The following is a 20,987-nucleotide window of genomic DNA, read 5'->3' as shown; positions in this document are numbered from 1 at the left end:
AAATGACATTTTTGTTAAAAATAATAAAACTGATCTTTTTTCTAACATTGATTGCTATTAAACCAGACCTGAGAAAACGATAAATGTATGTACATTATTAATATATGCTGTACCAAGAAAGAAGATTGGATAAAAAATATAAAATTCTTTTTTTCTTAGCGATTTAATTTTTCTTTATATCACAAGTCTGCGATGGTTGTGTTTTTTAGTTTCTGATAATTAATTCTTATGTTTAGTAGCACTGAATCCGAAAATAACCTTCATTTTTTCAATCACTCAGGATTTTTCGCAAATTGAAAAAGTTGAAAAATTACGAAAATGTGACAATAAAATAAATATAGAACGTATTTTTTATAATAAATTAATATAATATATTATTTTTTTTTGGCTTATGCTATGGATTCTTATAGCTAAACAGTTGAGTGGTCTGAAGAGGTGGACAGGGAGAGAACATTAACTCCTTAATCTCTAATGAAAATTGCCACAAAATAAGCCTAATTTATAATATTGTGAATTTTTATAATAATTCATTTTTATGAAGTACGTCATGTCTTTGGAAACCATTCCCTTTCTGCAACCCACCCATAATAATGAAGTATAAAAAAATACAGTTTTATTCTGTGTCGAAGTTTCTTTGACCGTCTTATACCCTGCTTCTCGTGTTTTCCTTTTATGTTCCCTACAGGGTTCATCTCCGACAGGAGCTGATGTTCCCTACAGGGTGTAATATCCGGCAATAGTCTGTCATCATCATATTAGTCCATTTTCCTTGATACCTTCTTTACATTTTTTTCTTGTCCTGATGAAATCTCTTACCTATCTCTTCGCTAACAGCACCTAGATTTTGAGGAAAATAATCCACATGTGAATTTAGGAAGTGAACCTTCAAGCTCATGTAACAGCCTAAATTTTTGTACTTATGCAGCATGTTCTCAACAATTGATTTGAAGTTTTGATTCTTCTTACTGCCCAGAAACTTGGTTGCTACATCTTTAAAGGCTCCCCAGGCTTCTTTTTCTGCAACTTCTACTTGTTTCTAAAAATTACCATCTTTGAGTTTTCTAATGTCAGGACCAGTAGACACCCTCTTTTAGTTTGATGGTTGATAAGACTGGAAATTTGTCACAGATATATATAAAACATTTACCTTCTTTTGGTAAGGCTTTGACAAATTGCTTCATCAAGCCTAACTTGATATACAGAGGTGGAAGGAGAACTTTATTTGGATCTATGAGAGCTTTTTGGAGCACATTTTTGGTTTCAGGTTCTAATGAAACTCTTTTTGACCAATCTTTCCTTATCCAATGATTTTCTCTGTCTCTGCTATCCCATTCACACAAAAAACAAAGAGACTTTGTGTATCCTTGCTATCCTAGGAGGATCTATATTATTTTGAGTTCCCCACATGTAATCTATTTACGATTGTCATATTTAATTTTATCAAGAACAAATTCCAAATTATCATAATGCTGTTTTAAATGGATAGAATGTCCATCGGGTATTGATGGATACGTATTCCCATTGTGAAGAAGGACAACTTTGAGGCTTCTTTTAAGCAAATCTATGAACAGTCTCCAATTGGTTCTTTCATACAGAATGTTGGCAAGTCAAAAGTCCACATACAACAGTGCAGAAGATTAATTCTCCTTCTTCTGAAAAATATGGAAGAAAATCCTTCTCTCTGTACCTGAACCAGGAAAATGAGGTGCCGGCTGCTAGTAGGTTCTTTTTTTTAAGCCTTGAACCAGGACTTCTAAATTTTCTTTGGTCAGATTTAAGTTTAAAACCAAATAGTTTAGTTCAGACTGTGAATAAAGTTCTGGAGCATAGCTATCTCCAGGTTCGTACTCCTGGATGTTCTTCATTTAGATCATTTGTGGGACCGTCTATTTCAGGTAAATTCTCTGGTGGGAATCGGCACTAGTACTTCTGGACCATGAGGAACCCCAGTCGTAAAGCAGATGTCATATTTAGATAAGACGATTCTTTTTTTATTCTTCAAATTGAAACTATGAGCACCAGATGAACAAAAGTAACAATCATTGGTGTGATTTCGTGGCTTTCACCACACAATTGGAACTCCAAATCTGAATGCTTCTTGTTCATCCTTTGACCGCTAAGTCCTTCAACACATTTCAAGTGGGGCTTCAACAATTTGAAAATGAATCATTTAGTACTTAATATTAAATATCATTGATATAATAAGGAGACAAGTTTATAATTTTAATGTTTCATTAAAATCTGAGAGTAGGTTTAGTATCTTAGATATTTTTTACAAATTTTAATTTCTTTATTATCAAAAATGAAAAAAATAACAAATCAGTTCTAATATCAAAATAAGGATTAATATTGTTTTTATCTTTCTATTCAGATTATCAGACATCTTTTTTTTATACTACAGAGCGTTTCATAATGTTCTTCGTTGTTTCGAAAATTCATTAACAAAAAACTATTTCACTCATAAGAATAAAACAAGTACTGTACGAAAGAGTACTTCAAATAGTTTTTCCACATATACTAGACAGTTAGTAAACCATTTGCTCGCTATGCGTCAACAGTAGAGAAAATAGCTGCCACGGGAAACGAGAGGTCGTTTTGTGTGTTACAATTTCACTTGTCAAAGTCAGTAATTACTGTGCAACGTGCGTTTCGGTTGGAATTTCAAAAGGAGTCACCAAGTGACAATTCAATTCGTGCACGGTATAAACAATTCAGTGAAACCGGTTGTTTGTGCAAGCGAAAATCAACCGGTCGTCCATCAACCTCAGAAGTCAATGTCGAACGTGTGCGTGCAAGTTTCATTCGCACCCCGTCAAAATCGACTGCAGCTGCAGGCAGAGAATTAGGAATTCCGAAAACAACTGTGTGGAGAAATCTCCGTAAACATTTATTATGCAAACCGTACCGTCTTCAATTAATCCAGGGTCCTTCTGATGGAGATAAAACACGTAGCCTCGATTTTTGTTTACAATTACAGGAAATGATGTTGTTAGATGAAGGTTTTCTAAACAAGATAATTTTCAGCGATAAGCTACTTTCCATATTAGCGGCAAAGTAAACCGTCATAACTTGCCAGTTTGGAGAACTGAAATCCCACACGCTTGTGCGGAACACATTCGGGATTCTCCGAAAGTAAACTTTTTTTGTGCGATCTCTCGTGAGGCAGCTGTATGGGCCGTTCTTTTTTATGGAAACGACAGTAACCGGCATGATATACCTGGATATGTTACAATTATGGCTTATGCCTCGGCTACTCAATGACTTCATTTTCCAGCAAGATGGTTGTCCTACCCGTTTTCATAACGAGGTTCGACAGTACCTTAACACAACATTACCTCGGCGCTGGATAGGACGTGCGTCTGTAGAAGACCAACACATTATGCTGCGGCCATCAAGATCACCAGACCTCACGCCATGTGATTTTTTTCTCTGGGGTTACGTGAAAGATAAGGTGTTTATCCCACCGATGCCGCACGATATCGCTGAGCTAAAGGATCGCATAATCAACTCTATCGAAAATAACATGTTAGAACGAGTTTGGCAAGAGCTAGACTTTCGTGTTGATGTGTGCCGTGTCGCCAGAGGAGCACATATTGAACGTTTATAGATTTTAACAAAAACTGTTTGAATCCCTGCATCACCTCGTAAAACTTTCATTTAGGTAAGTGAAATACTTTTTTTGTACTGAATTTTTGTAATTCCTAAGAACATTATGAAACGCTCTGTATATGACTTTAGACTTGAATTTTACACATATTTTAACAAGGAAGATGAAATGGTAGATAAAAAAAATGCCAGGAATCAAATTTAATACCAAATAGTCTAGAAGCCAGCATGCAATTGGGTATCCTTACCTTATTGTATTAAGAGAGAAGAGAAAATGTTAGCAGGTGAAAAGAATATGCAGGTCTACATGTATATAAAGGAAAAACATTTTCTGGTGACTGCTAAAAAAGAAAAAAGTGCTTTCAGTGATTTCTGATACATTATAAAAAACTAAATTTAACTTAGCTCTGAATGATTTAAACAAAAGGAGAGCAATGAGAATTGATGAAATACCATCTGAATGCTTATGCTGTTTGTGATAAGTAGATTGAATATATATATATATATATATTAATTTAAATTTTAATAAATTTAAATTGATATATACTATTTGTGATAATACTTAAGCTGTGTTTAATACTTATGCTGTTTGTGATAAGTAGATTGAATATATATATATATATATATATATATATATATATATATAATTTAAATTTTAATAAATAAACCACGTAACAGAATATTCAGATGAGATATATCTTTAATTTTTCATGAAGGTGTACTTTTGTAGATCCCACGTCCACAGTCATGATTGAAATAATTCCATTATTGCATAATAAAAATACTAAAGTAATAAAACTTGTGTTTTCATTTACATGATTGCTGCTATGTATTGCAGTTTATATAAGACTGTCTCTGTCTCCCTCAAACATTGCCTGATAGTTTATCATGCAGGAATAAAAATAAAATTGCAATTTTATAAATCATCAGACAGTGTTTGAGGGAGATCGAGACAGTCTTATATAAACTGCAATTCATAGCAGCAATCATGTAAATTAATATACAATGTTCATTATTCTAGTATTTTTAATTTAAGATTTTTATTATGCAGTAGTGGGATTATTTTATTCATGACTGATCTGCAAAAGTACTTCCATGGTAAAATTAAGGTAAGATATATCTTATCTCAATATTCTGTACTAAGTGATTTATTTAATACAATTTAAATTTAATTTAACAGTACAGAGAAACAATATGAATCTTAAAAATATTAATTTCAGTAAAATAATACGTAGTTATATAAAATTAATGAGACTGGAAAACCATCTTTTTTGATTTAATTAAAACTTGCCATTTCTAGAAAAATTTCTTTAAGATAACTTCAAAACCCTAAAGAAGAAGTAAAAAACTAATGATTAATTTTATTTTTTCTTATAGAAAGGTAGACCAGCTGGTTTTTATCAAGTAAAACCAAAAGAATTACTTGATACAGATGACTGTAAATTACTGACACAGATTCCTGACGCTCCACGTACGGCAAGTATACATCCACCATCGTGGGATTGGCGTATATTACAAAGTGATTGTGATTCTGGTAGTAGCAGTTATTATTCAAGTGTTGTTAATAACAACAATAATAATAATAACAATCATCAAAATCAACCGAGTGTTAATGGTGATAGTGCATTTGAGGATATGGGTATTGAGGAACCACCTACAGAAACCACACAGGTAAAAATAAGTTATCAAAACTTTTAACTTAAGATCACAAGATTATCATTTTTAATTTTTCTTTTCTGCTTTAGAAAAATTTTAATTTTTCATAGCTTTAGAGCTATGCTGCTAGAAGGAAAGTATGGTAATCAGCTAAAAAATGAGGTATGACTTTTTTTGCATTTGTCAACATTTCACGACCCAGGGACCCCAAAAATAAAGTGAGGGGGTAATGTTTGAAGATACATATGTATATGTGTTGACGTGTTTGAAGCACCGATTTTGATGTAATTATGTACAAAGACTCGTGTATATGGAACAATTTGTTAATAAAGTTTAGGGGTCAATTTCTCCAGAGGGCGGGAAGGTGTTTTAAGGTCAGTTTTCTCTAAATTTTGGAAACATAACCCCACTTTATATTAAGCATTTGTCTATCCTTATCTTATCATTTTTTTAAAAAAAGTTTCTTCAAAATTCCTCCTTCCCCAAAAAAGCTCTTTTTATTTATTGCATATTTAAAAAAAAAATTTTTTTAATGTCTTCCTAGGCATTGTACTAAACAAGCAACCCCCAAAAAATACTTTGGTGCAATATTGGGGGTAAATTAGCCAATCAAAGTTTCAGAATATTGATTTTTTAAATGTTATAAAATGTTTTTTTTTGTTTATTATTTTTTTTTTGTCTTCAATCATTTGACTGGTTTGATGCAGCTCTCCAAGATTCCCTATCTAGTGCTAGTCGTTTCATTTCAGTATACCCTCTATATCCTACATCTCTAACAATTTGTTTTACATATTCCAAACGTGGCCTGCCTACACAATTTTTCCCTTCTACCTGTCCTTCCAATATTAAAGCGACTATTCCAGGATGCCTTAGTATGTGACCTATAAGTCTGTCTCTTCTTTTAACTATATTTTCCCAAATGCTTCTTTCTTCATCTATTTGCCACAATACCTCTTCATTTGTCACTTTATCCACCCATCTGATTTTTAACATTCTTCTATAGCACCGCATTTCAAAAGCTTCTAATCTTTTCTTCTCAGATACTCTGATCGTCCAAGTTTCACTTCCATATAAAGCGACACTCCAAACATACACTTTCAAAAATCTTTTCCTGACATTTAAATTAATTTTTGATGTAAACAAATTATATTTCTTACTGAAGGCTCGTTTAGCTTGTGCTATTCGACATTTTATATCGCTCCTGCTTCGTCCATCTTTAGTAATTCTACCTCCCAAATAACAAAATTCTTCTACCTCCATAATCTTTTCTCCTCCTATTTTCACATTCAGTGGTCCATCTTTGTTTATTTTATTTTGGTTTATTTGAATTTCTAATATTATTCAAATTCTAAATAATAAAATTTTATCATAATTCACCCCCACCGCCAAAAAATAAATCTTTGGTAACTTTTCATTGGTTGTATATTTTTTAGTGGATTTTTTTCTCAGTTTCTTACATTTAACATAGAAAAAATATGAAAATCAACAAATTTTCTTTGAAGATGATTTTGGTGGTGGGGAAGCAGAAAAAAATAAAAATACCCTTTTCTTAATTTTTACGTTTTTTTGGTTTATTTAAAAATATAATGATAATTTTACAATAAAATTTCATCATAAATTACCTCCACTCCTAAAAAGATGTCTTAAGTAACTTTTTTTCATGTATAATTATTTTTCCACTGTATAAGAATAAATAACCAATATCAGGAAAGTATTAGAACTTTGTTGTCAGCCTTTATATTGGGCTATTTTGCGTCAATTTTCTCAAAATTAAACTCTGAAGTTCCGATAATAAATTTTATGCATTTATTAGTCAATTAACAAAGTTTTTGTATTACAAACATAAAAAAACATGTTTTTAGACAACAAATTTTTTTTGTTTTACATAGAATATTATGAAAACTACTGGAGGTATAGTTCTAGAATGTGTTGTATTCAATTTTTTCAGATCAAAACCAATAAGAAACCATCAAGTTTACTCCTTAATTTGGGTTCCTAGAATTTCAATATAATTTTATCTCACTACCCGGGAATCAGGGTAAAATCTTTCACTAGCCATAACTCACGGAGTATTTCTGACCCATGTTTATATGAATTTTTTTCATTATTTTTGTTAGTAGAATAGCTCAGAAAACAATGGTTAACACTACATAATTCATTCTGTATATAATAAAACACATACACACACACACACACACACATACACACACACACACAACTAAGCAAAAAATGTTCAATTTTATTTTGAAAACAATCATTCCTTTCATTTTAAACAAAGAATATACTACCACCGATTTAATTTTTAAAATATTCCTTCACAACTAACTTTTCTACATGGTATTTAATATTTAAAAAAAGCAAAGGTGCATTTCATACTTGCCAAGGTTTGGATAACTATATTTATCTATGAGAAAAAATGTGTCCGGAAAGTCTTTTAGAAGTGTGAAAAATATTAACTTGAAGACATTCTAGGGTGTTAGTCAGTTTCTGTAACTGCAGCATATTTTTAAGGAATTTATTTCTTTTCCTATACATGATCCAACTGGTACAAAATTAAAGCCAATAGACTTTGAAGAACAACAAACGTTTGTCGTCTGTCTTCAGTAATTAACAAGAACTGAAAATGGATTTGTCCATAGATTAATATGTACAATGAAATTCATTTCCATGTAAATAGTTTAATCAGTTGGCAGAACTTTACAATTTGGGGTAGTAAAAATCTGATAGCTATATATAAAAATTATCTTCATCCCCTAAACTGGTGCAAAATCGTATTACAATGAATAATTTCGCTTCACAATTTAGAAGATTTTGAAAATTTAGTTGTAGGATAACATAAGAAAAATGTCAAGACATCGTTGAAAATTTTATATATTTAAAGATAAATCAAAACACGACACACAGTTTCAAGAGTAACAATAGATTTATTAGTCAAATATTCAGTAGCAGATAGATTTCCTGTGTATCATAAATTAAGCTATCATCACATTTACCAAATTTGAGAGCTTATGATATTTTTATTTGAGATTATCTTAAGGAAAGTATTCATATAAAAAAAAGCTTGAACACTGCTGGAACTGAAGGATTATATTGGACAAGAAATTAAAGTGTTGAAACTAGAAATTCTGCAAGGTATACTGGAAGACAACCTGGAAACGCTCAATTCTTTGAGCGTTTCTTTGTAAAAACTTGTGTTTCTTTGGAAACACAAGGTATTTCAGGTATATAATATTCTGTAATTAGTTCAAAATAACTAAAAAAAGAGTAAAAATAAATACAATTAAAGAAAAATCTGTTTATATTATTATGTTTTTACTTCATTAAGAAATTATTGAATTTTTTTAAATGGTCAATGAATGACTTTTGCACTATTCTTTAGTAAGAGTAATTTATTTATTATTTTCATTTTCACTGATATCAATCATCAGTTGCATAAAATTCCAAACATTTTCAAGAAAGAAGATTACGACATTACTTTAAAAAAAAAAAACATTGATAAATATAAGAATCCAAGAATACAAAGATTCACTTAGACAATCTGTGCAGTAAATATTTCATTAGAAAGATCAAACATATTATGAAAATTTTAAATGGAGCACATAAATATTAATAAAACTTATAATGTTCATTTGTTAATGAGATTTATAAACATATTAATTCTTATTAGTTATTTTAGGTTGCTCTCAGTTAAAAAATATAAATATACTTATAAGCGTGTATGGTAAATTTGTGAGCATGTGTATGTGCATGTGTGTATGTGAAGGTTTGTATCTATGTTTAATCATGCAATTTTGTTATATTTGTTAAGAGATTCATTGATAATGAACGGTTACGTAATACGATTATGAACGAGGAAGAAATTGATGAAGGTGTTGGTGCCGAAGCAGATGAACCAGTTAGGAGAACAGACGGTAATGAAAATAGACAAAATATTTTAGAGAGAGAAGCCGATAATCTTACAGAATCTGATAGAGAATATGAGGAAGTTGGTCCACAACCTCAGATCCATAATAATGAAGTCATAAATAATAACAGATTACAACAAACGATACAACCAGGTAAATAAATATGTTATATATGAAGTTAGATTTATTTAAACAGTTTCAGAAAAGAAATTTCAAGTTTGACAATATATATATATATATATAAACTTACTTAAAAAAAATTTGCTTCAACAACCTATACCCTAATAAAATTTATTACATTTAAATTTGATAAACTTTTACTCTCTCTTTTTTTTCTGTTTAGCCTCCGGTAACTACCGTTTAGATAATTCTTCAGAGGATGAATGAGGATGATATGTTATGAGTGTAAATGAAGTGTAGTCTTGTACATTCTCAGTTCGACCATTCCTGAGATGTGTGGTGATAAACTTTTACTAATGATTAATTTCACCCCTTCATAAAAATAAAAACAAAATAACTACTTTATTATTATAGCCAGCCTTCGTGGCGCAAGTGGTAGCATCTCTTGGCCTTCCATCCGGAGTTCCTGGGTTCAAATCCCGGTCAGACATGGCATTTTCTCACATGCTACAAATCATTCATCTCATCCTTTGAAGCATGCCTAACGGTGGACCTGGAGGTTTAAAAAAAACACTTTATTGTAAATAAGGTTGCTCAAAAAGTAACGCAACCTAATGGGAAAATGAGTAAATTACAATAATTGTTGAAAGTGTTCTCCATTATGCGATTAACATAATTGAATGTGTATGATGTTGCATGTTCTTAAACACATGTTGTAATGTTTGTTGAGGAATTGAAGTGACACATCATTCAATTTCTCTCTGCATTGGGAATCGTGTGAGGATGAGTTTTGTAAACACCATCCTTAAGGTATCTCCACAAAAAAAAGTCAGCAGAGGATAAATCAGAAGACTGAGGGGGCCATAACCCCTTCAAAATCAGAAAATTTAAAGAGGGAAATGGATATGATAGATTTAGATGTAGTAGGAATTGGCGAGGTTCGGTGGGAAAAGGAATACGATTTTTGGTCAGGTGATTTTAGAATAATTAACTCAGCTTCAAATAATGGACAGGTAGGAGTAGATTTCGTAATGAACAAGAAGATAGGGAAGAGAGTAGAGTATTTCAAAATACATAGCGATAGAATCATTGTAATAAGGATAAAATTAAAACCTAAACCGACAACGATTGTTAACGTCTATATGCCTACAAGCGCCCATGATGATGATGAGGTAGAGTGTGTATACGAAGAACTTGACGAAGCAATTAAACACATAAAAGGAAATGAAAATTTAATAATAGTTGGAGATTGGAATACAAGCATTAGAAAAAGCAAGGAAGGAAATATAGTGGGTGAATACGGGCTGGGCAAAAGGAATGAAAGAGGGGACCGACTTATAGAGTTTTGCACGAAGTATAATTTAGTAATTGTCAACACCCAATTTAAAAATCATAATAGAAGAATATACACTTGGAAAAAGCCAGGTGATACTGCAAGGTATCAGATAAATTATATCATGGTTAAGCAAAGATTTAGAAATCAAGTCGTTGACTACAAAACTAACCCTGGAGCAGACATTGATAGCAACCATAATTTGGTGATAATGAAATGTAGATTGGGGTTTAAAAACCTGAAGAAAAGGTGTCAGATGAATCGGTGGAATTTAGAGAAGCTTGAGGAAGAGGAGGTAAAGAAGATTTTTGAGGAGTACATCGCAAGAGGTCTGAGTAAAAAAGATAAGGTAGAAAATGTAGAAGAAGAATGGGAGAATGTTAAAAAGGAAATTCTTAAATCACCAGAAGCAAACTTATGCGGAATAAAGAGAACTGGTAGAAAACCTTGGGTTTCAGACGATATATTGCAGCTGATGGATGAACGTAGAAAATATAAGAATGCTAGTGATGAAGAGAGTAAAAGGAACTATCGGCAATTAAGAAATGCTATAAACAGGAAGTGCAAACTAGCGAAAGAAGAATGGATTAAAGAAAATTGTTCTGAAGCGGAAAGAGATATGAACATTGGTAAAATAGACGGAGCATACAGGAAAGTTAAGGAAAATTTTGGGGTACATAAATTAAAATCTAATAATGTGTTAAACAAAGATGGTACACAGATTTATAATACGAAAGGCAAAGTCAATAGGTGGGTGGAATATATTGAAGAATTATACGGAGGAAATGAATTAGAAAATAGTGTTATAGAGGAATAAGAGGAAGTCGGGTAGGATAAAAGAGGCGAAACAATACCGAGATCTGAATTTAAGAGATCATTAAAAGATTTGAATGGCAGAAAGGCTTCTGGAATAGACGGAATACCTGTAGAATTACTGCGCAATACAGGTGAGGAAGCGATTGATAGATTAAACACACTGATGTGTAATATTTATGAAAAATGGGAAGTTCCGTCAGACTTTAAAAAGTGTTATAGTCATGATACCAAAGAAAGCAGGAGCAGATAAATATGAAGAATACACAACAATTAGCTTAACTAGCTGTGTATCAAAAATATTAACTAGAATTCTATACAGAAGAATTGAGAGGAGAGTGGAGAAGTGTTAGGGGAACACCAATTTGGTTTCAGGAAAATTAAAGGACAAGGGAAGCAATTTTAGGGCTCAGATTAATAGTAGAAGGAAGATTAAAGAAAAACAAACCAACATACTTGGCGGCATTTATAGACCTAGAAAAGGCATTCGATAACGTAGATTGGAATAAAATGTTCAGCATTTAAAAAATATTAGGGTAAAAATACAGAGATAGAAGAACGATTGCTAACATTTACAGGAACCAAACAGCAACAGTAATAATTGAAGAACATAAGAAAGAAGCCGTAATATGAAAGGGAGTCCGACAAGGATGTTCCCTATCCCCGTTACTTTGTAATCTTTACATAGAACTAGCAGTTAATGATGTTAAAGAACAATTTAGATCCGATGTAACAGTACAAGGTGAAAAGATAAAGATGCTACGATTTGGGGATGATATACTAATTCTAGCTGAGAGTAAAAGGATTTAAAAGGAACAATGAATGGCATGGATGAAGTCCTACGCAAGAACTACCGCATGAAAATAAACAAGAACACAATGAAAGTAATGAAATGTAGTAGAAACAACGATGATGGACCACTGAATGTGAAAATAGGACGGAAAAGATTATGGAGGTAGAAGAATAAAAATGGACGAAAAAGGAGCGATATAAAATGCCGAATAGCACAGGCGAAACGAGCATTCAGTCAGAAATATAATTTATTTGCATAAAAAATTAATTTAAACTTCAGGAAAAGATTTTTGAAAGTATATGTTTGGAGCGTAGCTATATATGGAAGTGAAACTTGGACGATCGGAGTATATCTAAAAAGAAAAGATTAGGAGCTTTTGAAATGCGGTGTTACAGGAGAATGTAAAAAATCAGATGGATGGATAAAGTGACAAATAAAGAGATGTTGCGGCAAATAGATAAGGAAAGAAGCATTTGGTAAAATATAGCTAAACGAAAAGACTTATAGGCCACATAGTAAGGCATCCTGGAATAGTCGCTTTAATATTGGAAGGACAGGTAGAAGGAAAAAATTGTGTAGGCAGGCAACGTTTGGAATATTTAAAACAAGTTGTTAGGGATGTAGGATGTAGGGGGTATACCGAAATGAAACGACTAGCCTTAGATAGGAAATCTTAGAGAACTGCATCAAACCAGTCAAACGACTGAAGACAAAATAAAAATTTATTCAATTAATTTTATACAATTTTTTTTTTCGGAATTAAATTCCTTATAAATTTTATTTAAAAAGTTTCTGTGTTTATTACCCATTTAACAAAATTATCGTACGTCAAACATAAAAAAAAGGATTTTTTACCCCAATTTATTGGAGACTTCTCAAAAACTACTACAGATACGATTCTGAAACCTATTTTATTCCCAATTTTTCTGGTTAAAAACCATAAGAAATCACGGAGGAAAAACCATATACGGAGGAAATGAATTAGAAAATAGTGTTATAGAGGAATAAGAGGAAGTCGGGTAGGATAAAAGAGGCGAAACAATACCGAGATCTGAATTTAAGAGATCATTAAAAGATTTGAATGGCAGAAAGGCTTCTGGAATAGACGGAATACCTGTAGAATTACTGCGCAATACAGGTGAGGAAGCGATTGATAGATTAAACACACTGATGTGTAATATTTATGAAAAATGGGAAGTTCCGTCAGACTTTAAAAAGTGTTATAGTCATGATACCAAAGAAAGCAGGAGCAGATAAATATGAAGAATACACAACAATTAGCTTAACTAGCTGTGTATCAAAAATATTAACTAGAATTCTATACAGAAGAATTGAGAGGAGAGTGGAGAAGTGTTAGGGGAACACCAATTTGGTTTCAGGAAAATTAAAGGACAAGGGAAGCAATTTTAGGGCTCAGATTAATAGTAGAAGGAAGATTAAAGAAAAACAAACCAACATACTTGGCGGCATTTATAGACCTAGAAAAGGCATTCGATAACGTAGATTGGAATAAAATGTTCAGCATTTAAAAAATATTAGGGTAAAAATACAGAGATAGAAGAACGATTGCTAACATTTACAGGAACCAAACAGCAACAGTAATAATTGAAGAACATAAGAAAGAAGCCGTAATATGAAAGGGAGTCCGACAAGGATGTTCCCTATCCCCGTTACTTTGTAATCTTTACATAGAACTAGCAGTTAATGATGTTAAAGAACAATTTAGATCCGATGTAACAGTACAAGGTGAAAAGATAAAGATGCTACGATTTGGGGATGATATACTAATTCTAGCTGAGAGTAAAAGGATTTAAAAGGAACAATGAATGGCATGGATGAAGTCCTACGCAAGAACTACCGCATGAAAATAAACAAGAACACAATGAAAGTAATGAAATGTAGTAGAAACAACGATGATGGACCACTGAATGTGAAAATAGGACGGAAAAGATTATGGAGGTAGAAGAATAAAAATGGACGAAAAAGGAGCGATATAAAATGCCGAATAGCACAGGCGAAACGAGCATTCAGTCAGAAATATAATTTATTTGCATAAAAAATTAATTTAAACTTCAGGAAAAGATTTTTGAAAGTATATGTTTGGAGCGTAGCTATATATGGAAGTGAAACTTGGACGATCGGAGTATATCTAAAAAGAAAAGATTAGGAGCTTTTGAAATGCGGTGTTACAGGAGAATGTAAAAAATCAGATGGATGGATAAAGTGACAAATAAAGAGATGTTGCGGCAAATAGATAAGGAAAGAAGCATTTGGTAAAATATAGCTAAACGAAAAGACTTATAGGCCACATAGTAAGGCATCCTGGAATAGTCGCTTTAATATTGGAAGGACAGGTAGAAGGAAAAAATTGTGTAGGCAGGCAACGTTTGGAATATTTAAAACAAGTTGTTAGGGATGTAGGATGTAGGGGGTATACCGAAATGAAACGACTAGCCTTAGATAGGAAATCTTAGAGAACTGCATCAAACCAGTCAAACGACTGAAGACAAAATAAAAATTTATTCAATTAATTTTATACAATTTTTTTTTTCGGAATTAAATTCCTTATAAATTTTATTTAAAAAGTTTCTGTGTTTATTACCCATTTAACAAAATTATCGTACGTCAAACATAAAAAAAAGGATTTTTTACCCCAATTTATTGGAGACTTCTCAAAAACTACTACAGATACGATTCTGAAACCTATTTTATTCCCGATTTTTCTGGTTAAAAACCATAAGAAATCACTAATTCTGCCTTTTAATTAACCTCCTAAATTTCAGTTTCACCTCATTTAAACGGGGTAGTTGAATTCCGTGCAAAATCTTTCACTAGTCGTTACTTGCAAACGAATCATTTTAGGAAATATTTATCTTTTTCCATTGTTTTCACGAGTTGAATAGATAATGAAAATTCCGGGAGAACTTCGTGTTATACTATGAATATACAGAGTGTTTCTAAAATGGTTGGCTGGCTATACTTTTTCGGATTCTACTTGTAAAACTAAACAAAAAATATTCTTAGGAAAAATGGAGATTTCTCCTTCGTTTTCTCGCTGTCCGCCATTTTGTTATTTTTATATAAAAATGTATATCTCAAGTTCGGATAGACAACTCACATTAATAGTCGGTAAGCGTCTTGCTAATAAATTAGCAAAAACTTACGACTACCTTCGCAAATTATAAAATGGCGGCCATGTTTATTGTTCAATCTGTTATATCTTCATAAATATAAGTTTTATCAAAATTTATGTTATTGGTAAAATATTTAGCCTTTTATTTTGAACAAAATGACATTTTATTTTTTTTAAATCGGTTGACAAAAAACAGAGTTATGGCAGAAAATCAATGTTTTAATTTTGTGTCTGTTTTCATGTCCTCCACTTTACGTTCAATTCGATTAAATATTAATTGTTTTTATTTATTTTTAATTCTAGTATTGTAAATTAGTATCAAATTAATTTTCTCACATTAAAATGTAATAATACATAATAATAAAACGATTAATATATAATTTCACTTTTGAATAATTTTACATAGCGACTATTACTGTTTTTCATGTTAATAATGTAAAAATGAAGCTTCTTTCAACAGGAATGTTTTCTTTTTCCTGTTTAGCCTCCGGTAACTACCGTTTAGATAATACTTCAGAGGATGAATGAGGATGATATGTATGAGTGTGAATGAAGTGTAGTCTTGTACATTCTCAGTTCAACCATACCTGAGATGTGTGGTTAATTGACCCAACCACCAAAGAACACCGGTATCCACGATCTAGTATTCAAGTCCGTGTAAAAAAATAACTGGCTTTACTAGGACTTGAACGCTGGAACTCTCGACATCCAAATCAGCTGATTTGGGAAGACGCGTTCACCACTAGACCAACCCGGTGGGTTTTCAACAGGAATGCTGTTCTAAACTAACATAACCAGCGTCCTGGATCGACGAGAATTCTTATGATACCTTCCAAAGTAGTCGTCAACAAAGATTTTCCCTGAACATATGGGCAGGTATTTTTAATAGCTATATTTTGGGTCCTGTCATTCTACCAAATAATTTAAATGGAGAAAATTATCTTGCTTATTTGACCAAAAATCTTCCAAATTTTTTAGAACCTCTACAATTAAGAGTAAATATGTGGTTTCATCGTGATGGAACTGCAGCACATTTCAGTCAGTTAGTATCAGATTTCCTGCATGAAACTTTCCATGAAAAATGGAAAGGCCACGGAGGACCAGTTACCTGGCCTGCCCGATCATCTTACTTAAACCCTTTTGACTTCTACCTGTGGGCCCATTTGAAACATATCGTTTATTCAAATTCAATACTCAACATTGAGGATCTTTAACAAAGTTTCCAAAATGAATTTCAAGGAATTACGAATACACCCGGAATTTTTGAACGGTTAAGACAATCTCTCAGAAAAAGACTTGTGTAATTTCTAATGGTGGACACTTTGAACATCTCTTATAACTTTCAACAATTGTTAACTGTTTATTTAAAAAAAAAGTATACCAAATGTTCTACAACAATTAACGTAAGATTTTCAGAGTTAGTTGTTTTATTTTTTTAATTATTAGGTCTATTACTGTGAGAAAATTATTACTTAATTTGATAATAATTTACAATACTAAAGATGCTACGATTGCTGATGATATAGTAATTCTAGCCGAGAGTAAAAAGGATTTAGAAGAAACAATGAACGGCATAGATGAAGAACTATCGGCACACAAGAACTATCGCATGAAAATAAACAACAAAACAAAAGTAATGAAATGTAGTAGAAATAACAAAGATGGACCACTGAATGTGAAAATAGGAGGAGAAAAGATTATGGAGGTAGAAGAATTTTGTTATTTGGGAAGTAGAATTACTAAAGATGGACGAAGCAGGAGCGATATAAAATGACGAATAGCACAAGCTAAACGAGCCTTCAGTAAGAAATATAATTTGTTTACATCAAAAATTAATTTAAATGTCAGGAAAAGATTTTTGAAAGTATATGTTTGGAGTGTCGCTTTATATGGAAGTGAAACTTGGACAATCGGAATATCGAAGCTTTTGAAATGTGGTGCTATAGGAGAATGTTAAAAATCAGATGGGTGGATAAAGTGACAAATGATGAGGTATTGCGGCAAATAGATGAGGAAAGAAGCATTTGGAAAAATATAGTTAAAAGAAGAGACATACTTATAGGCCACATACTAAGGCATCCTGGAATAGTCGCTTTAATATTGGAAGGACAGGTAGAAGGGAAAAATTGTGTAGCCAGGCCACGTTTGGAATATGTAAAACAAATTGTTAGGGATGTAGGATGTAGAGGCTATACTGAAATGAAACGACTAGCACTGGATAAGGAATCTTGGAGAGCTGCATCAAACCAGTCAAATGACTGAAGACAAAAAAAAATTGCAATACTAAAATCCATTATAAATAAAAACAATATTTCATCGAATTGAACGTAAAGTGGAGGACATGAAAACAGTCACAAAATTACATCAATTTTCTGCTATAATTCGGCTATTTGTTAACCGATTTAAAAAAATAAAATGTCATTTTGTTTAAAATAAAAGGCTTAATAAATTTTGATAAAACTAATATTTACAGAAATACAAAGGACTGAAAAATAAACATGGCTGCCATTTTGTAATTTGCCAAGGTATTTAGTTACAAAGACGCTTAGCAAATTAATGTAATTCGTCAATCCGAACTTGAGATTATAATTTTTTATGTAAAAATAACAAAATGGCGGACAGTGGGAAAACGAAAGAGAAAACTCAATTTTTCCTAAGGATATTTTTTGTTTAGTTTTACAAGTAGAATCCGAAAAACTAAAGCCAGCCCACCATTTTATAAACCCACCGGGTTGGTCTACTTGTGAACGCGTTTTCCCAGATCAGCTGATTTGGTAGTCGAGAGAGTTCCAGCGTTCAAATCCTAGTAAATTTTTACATGGATTTGAATACTAGATCGTGGATACCGGTGTTCTTTGGTGGTTGGGTTTCATTCAATTAACCACACATCTAAGGAATGGTTGAACTGAGAATGTATAAGACGACTACACTTCATTTATAGGCATACATATCATCCTCTGAAGTATTATCTGAAAGTTAATTATTACCGGTTGAAGATCCTCAATGTTGAGTTGAATAAACAATAATATGTTTCAAATGGTCTCACAGGTAGAAGTTAAGAGGGTTTAAGTCAGGTGATCGGGTAGGCCAGGGCACTGGCCCTCCGCGACTTTTCAATTTTTCATGGAAAGTTTCTTGCAGGAAATCTTATACTGCGTGACTGAAATGTTGCTGGAGCTCCATCGTGGTGAAACCATATATTTCCTCTTACTTGTAGAGGTAGGTCTTCCAAAAAATATGGAAAACTGTCGGTTAAATGAGCAACATAATTTTTCTCCATTTAAATGATTTGGTAGAATGAGAGGATCAAAAAGTAATCATTAAAAATATCTGCCCATATGTTCAGGGAAAATCTTTGTTGATGGCTACTTTGGAAGATAGCATGAGGATTCTTGTCGTTCCAGATACGCTGGTTGTGATAGTTTTGAACACCATTCCTGTTGAAGGAAGCTTCATTTTTACCAGGGTGTCCCATATAAAACTCAACCCATCAATCACACATACATGAAATTTCAAAAGTCAAGCTTACTCTCCCATACTCGTTACTGAAATGGACTCGTCCAACGTCTGAACATCGCGGTGACGCAGAAGAACACTACCGATAGTAACAACAATGCAATCATAACGTTCAGTGTATCGCTAGAGACAAGATGGTGTTTTCTCTAGATGAACGTGTTTTCATTGTTGAATCGTACTTCAGTACGAAATTAGTGGTTGCAGTGCAAGATTTGTTTCGCCATAAGTACCCAGATAAACCAGCTCCTAACAAAACATCAGTGTTAAGGTTAGTTGCAGAATTTAGAGAGACCGGTTCTGTTAACAAGGAACACAAAAGATCTGCGTCAGTGTTGAATACAGATACAGTCACTGAAATCAAAGACCGATTACTCGCCTCGCCAAATAAATCGATCAGACGTTTGTCTACTGAAATTAATTTGTCTAAATCAACTGTTCATCGGGCGACCAAACGATTACAATTACGACGTTATCGCATTCAAACGGTTCATCGACTTCTTGAGCCCGACAAAGAAAAACGGTTACAATATTGTCAACGGTTCCTTCGATTTCTGCGTGAGGGAATTAACGTTATGGATTCGTTATTTTTCACAGATGAAGCACGGTTTCATTCGGATGGCTACGTAAACAGCCAAAACAGTAGAATTTGGAGCGCTGAAAATCCCTACATTTATCACGAAAAACAATTACACCCGCAGAAGTCGGGCGTGTGGTGCGCGATATCGCGGAAGAAAATAATCGGTCTTATTTTTTTCGAGTACACCATTAATGCAGAACGATATCAGGATACTTTATTTCGGTTCATCGCACTCTTGGAAGAGGAAGACAGGCACTGCCGGCTATAACTTGACGGTGCGACATCGCACTACGCAGGTTCAACTTCTGATTTCGTCGAGGAATTCTTTGGTAATCGTGTTATCGGTCGAAGCTTGTGGCCACCAAGATCTTCCAGATTTGACTGCGGCTGATTTTTTTCTACGGGATTACCTCAAATAAAAAGCCTACAGCAACAAACCACGAACACTTGAACGATTGAAAGTCGATATTGAACAAGCTGTATTAAATATCCAGCCACAAACTTTGAAAAAAGTTGCAAGAAACGCTGTAAAAAGAATTGAAGCTTGTATTCAAGAAGATGGCGGCCACTTCCAACATTTACTCTAAATGTAAGGTAATGGATGGTAATAATAAAAATTACATTTACATTTACACATGCCTTTTTATTATTTCAATACCTACCAATATAAGGTTGGGTTGCGTTTTATATGGGACACCCTGTATTATTAACATGATCAACGTTAATAGTCGCTGTGTAAAATTATACAAAAGTGAAAAAATAATATCAATTGTTTTATTAATATTATAAAATCTTATTGTGAGAAAATTATTACTTAATTTGATACTAATTTTCAATACTAGAATTAACAATAAATAAAAACAATTAATATTTCATCGAATTGAACGTAAAGTGTAGGACATGAAAACAGACAAAATTACTTTTTAAATTACACAAAATTAATTTTCTCCCATAACTCGACTATTTGGTAACCGATTTAAAAAAAATAAAGTATCATTTTGTTCAAAATAAAAGGCTTAATATTTTAGTAAAAACATAAATTTTGATAAAACTAATATTTACATAGATATAATGGATTGAAAAACAAACATGGCCGCCATTTTGTAATTTTCGAAGGTATTTAAATCCTGATTATTTGCTAATCATATAACTTTATTACAAAGACGCTTACCAAATATTAATGTGCTTCCTCTACTCGAACTTGAGATACAAATTTTTATATCAAAATAACAAAATGGCGGACAGCGAGAGAACGAAGAAGAAATTACTATTGTTCCTAAGGATATTTTTTGTTTAGTTTACAAGTATAATATGAAAAAGTATAACCAGCCCTCCATATTAGAAACATTGTATATAATTTTGATAAGAATCTTTTTATCTTATATTTAAATACTTTTTTGGCATTTCAATTTTTGTTTAATAATATTAACTTTGCTGTTTTTCTTTGTCATAGAAATAGAGGTTATTCGTATAGTTTATTTTGAATTTAGAAGATATACGAGTATATTTAAGATCTGATAAAAATCTTTTTGGTT

The 20,987-nt window shown here is 32.3% G+C and overlaps 2 protein-coding genes across 2 annotated transcripts in view; one reads left to right on the top strand and one right to left on the bottom strand.

Annotated features, from left to right (window-relative positions):
- Positions 1-20,987, top strand: part of LOC142333898 (uncharacterized) — a 95,668-nt gene that overhangs the window by 29,449 nt on the left and 45,232 nt on the right. The window contains exons 5-6 of the mRNA XM_075381490.1: positions 4,984-5,277; positions 9,071-9,320. Of these exons, the coding sequence (XP_075237605.1) occupies positions 4,984-5,277; positions 9,071-9,320 (544 nt within the window). The remainder of the gene's footprint in view (positions 1-4,983; positions 5,278-9,070; positions 9,321-20,987) is intronic.
- Positions 1-20,987, bottom strand: part of LOC142333899 (jmjC domain-containing histone demethylation protein 1-like) — a 102,858-nt gene that overhangs the window by 81,137 nt on the left and 734 nt on the right. The gene's annotated exons all lie outside the window — the stretch shown is intronic.

Source organism: Lycorma delicatula, chromosome 13, assembly GCF_047948215.1.
Source record: "Lycorma delicatula isolate Av1 chromosome 13, ASM4794821v1, whole genome shotgun sequence".
NCBI classification, from domain to species: Eukaryota; Metazoa; Arthropoda; class Insecta; order Hemiptera; family Fulgoridae; genus Lycorma; species Lycorma delicatula.
Note: the sequence above shows the minus strand (reverse complement) of the source record. Positions and strands in the feature narration are given on the sequence as shown.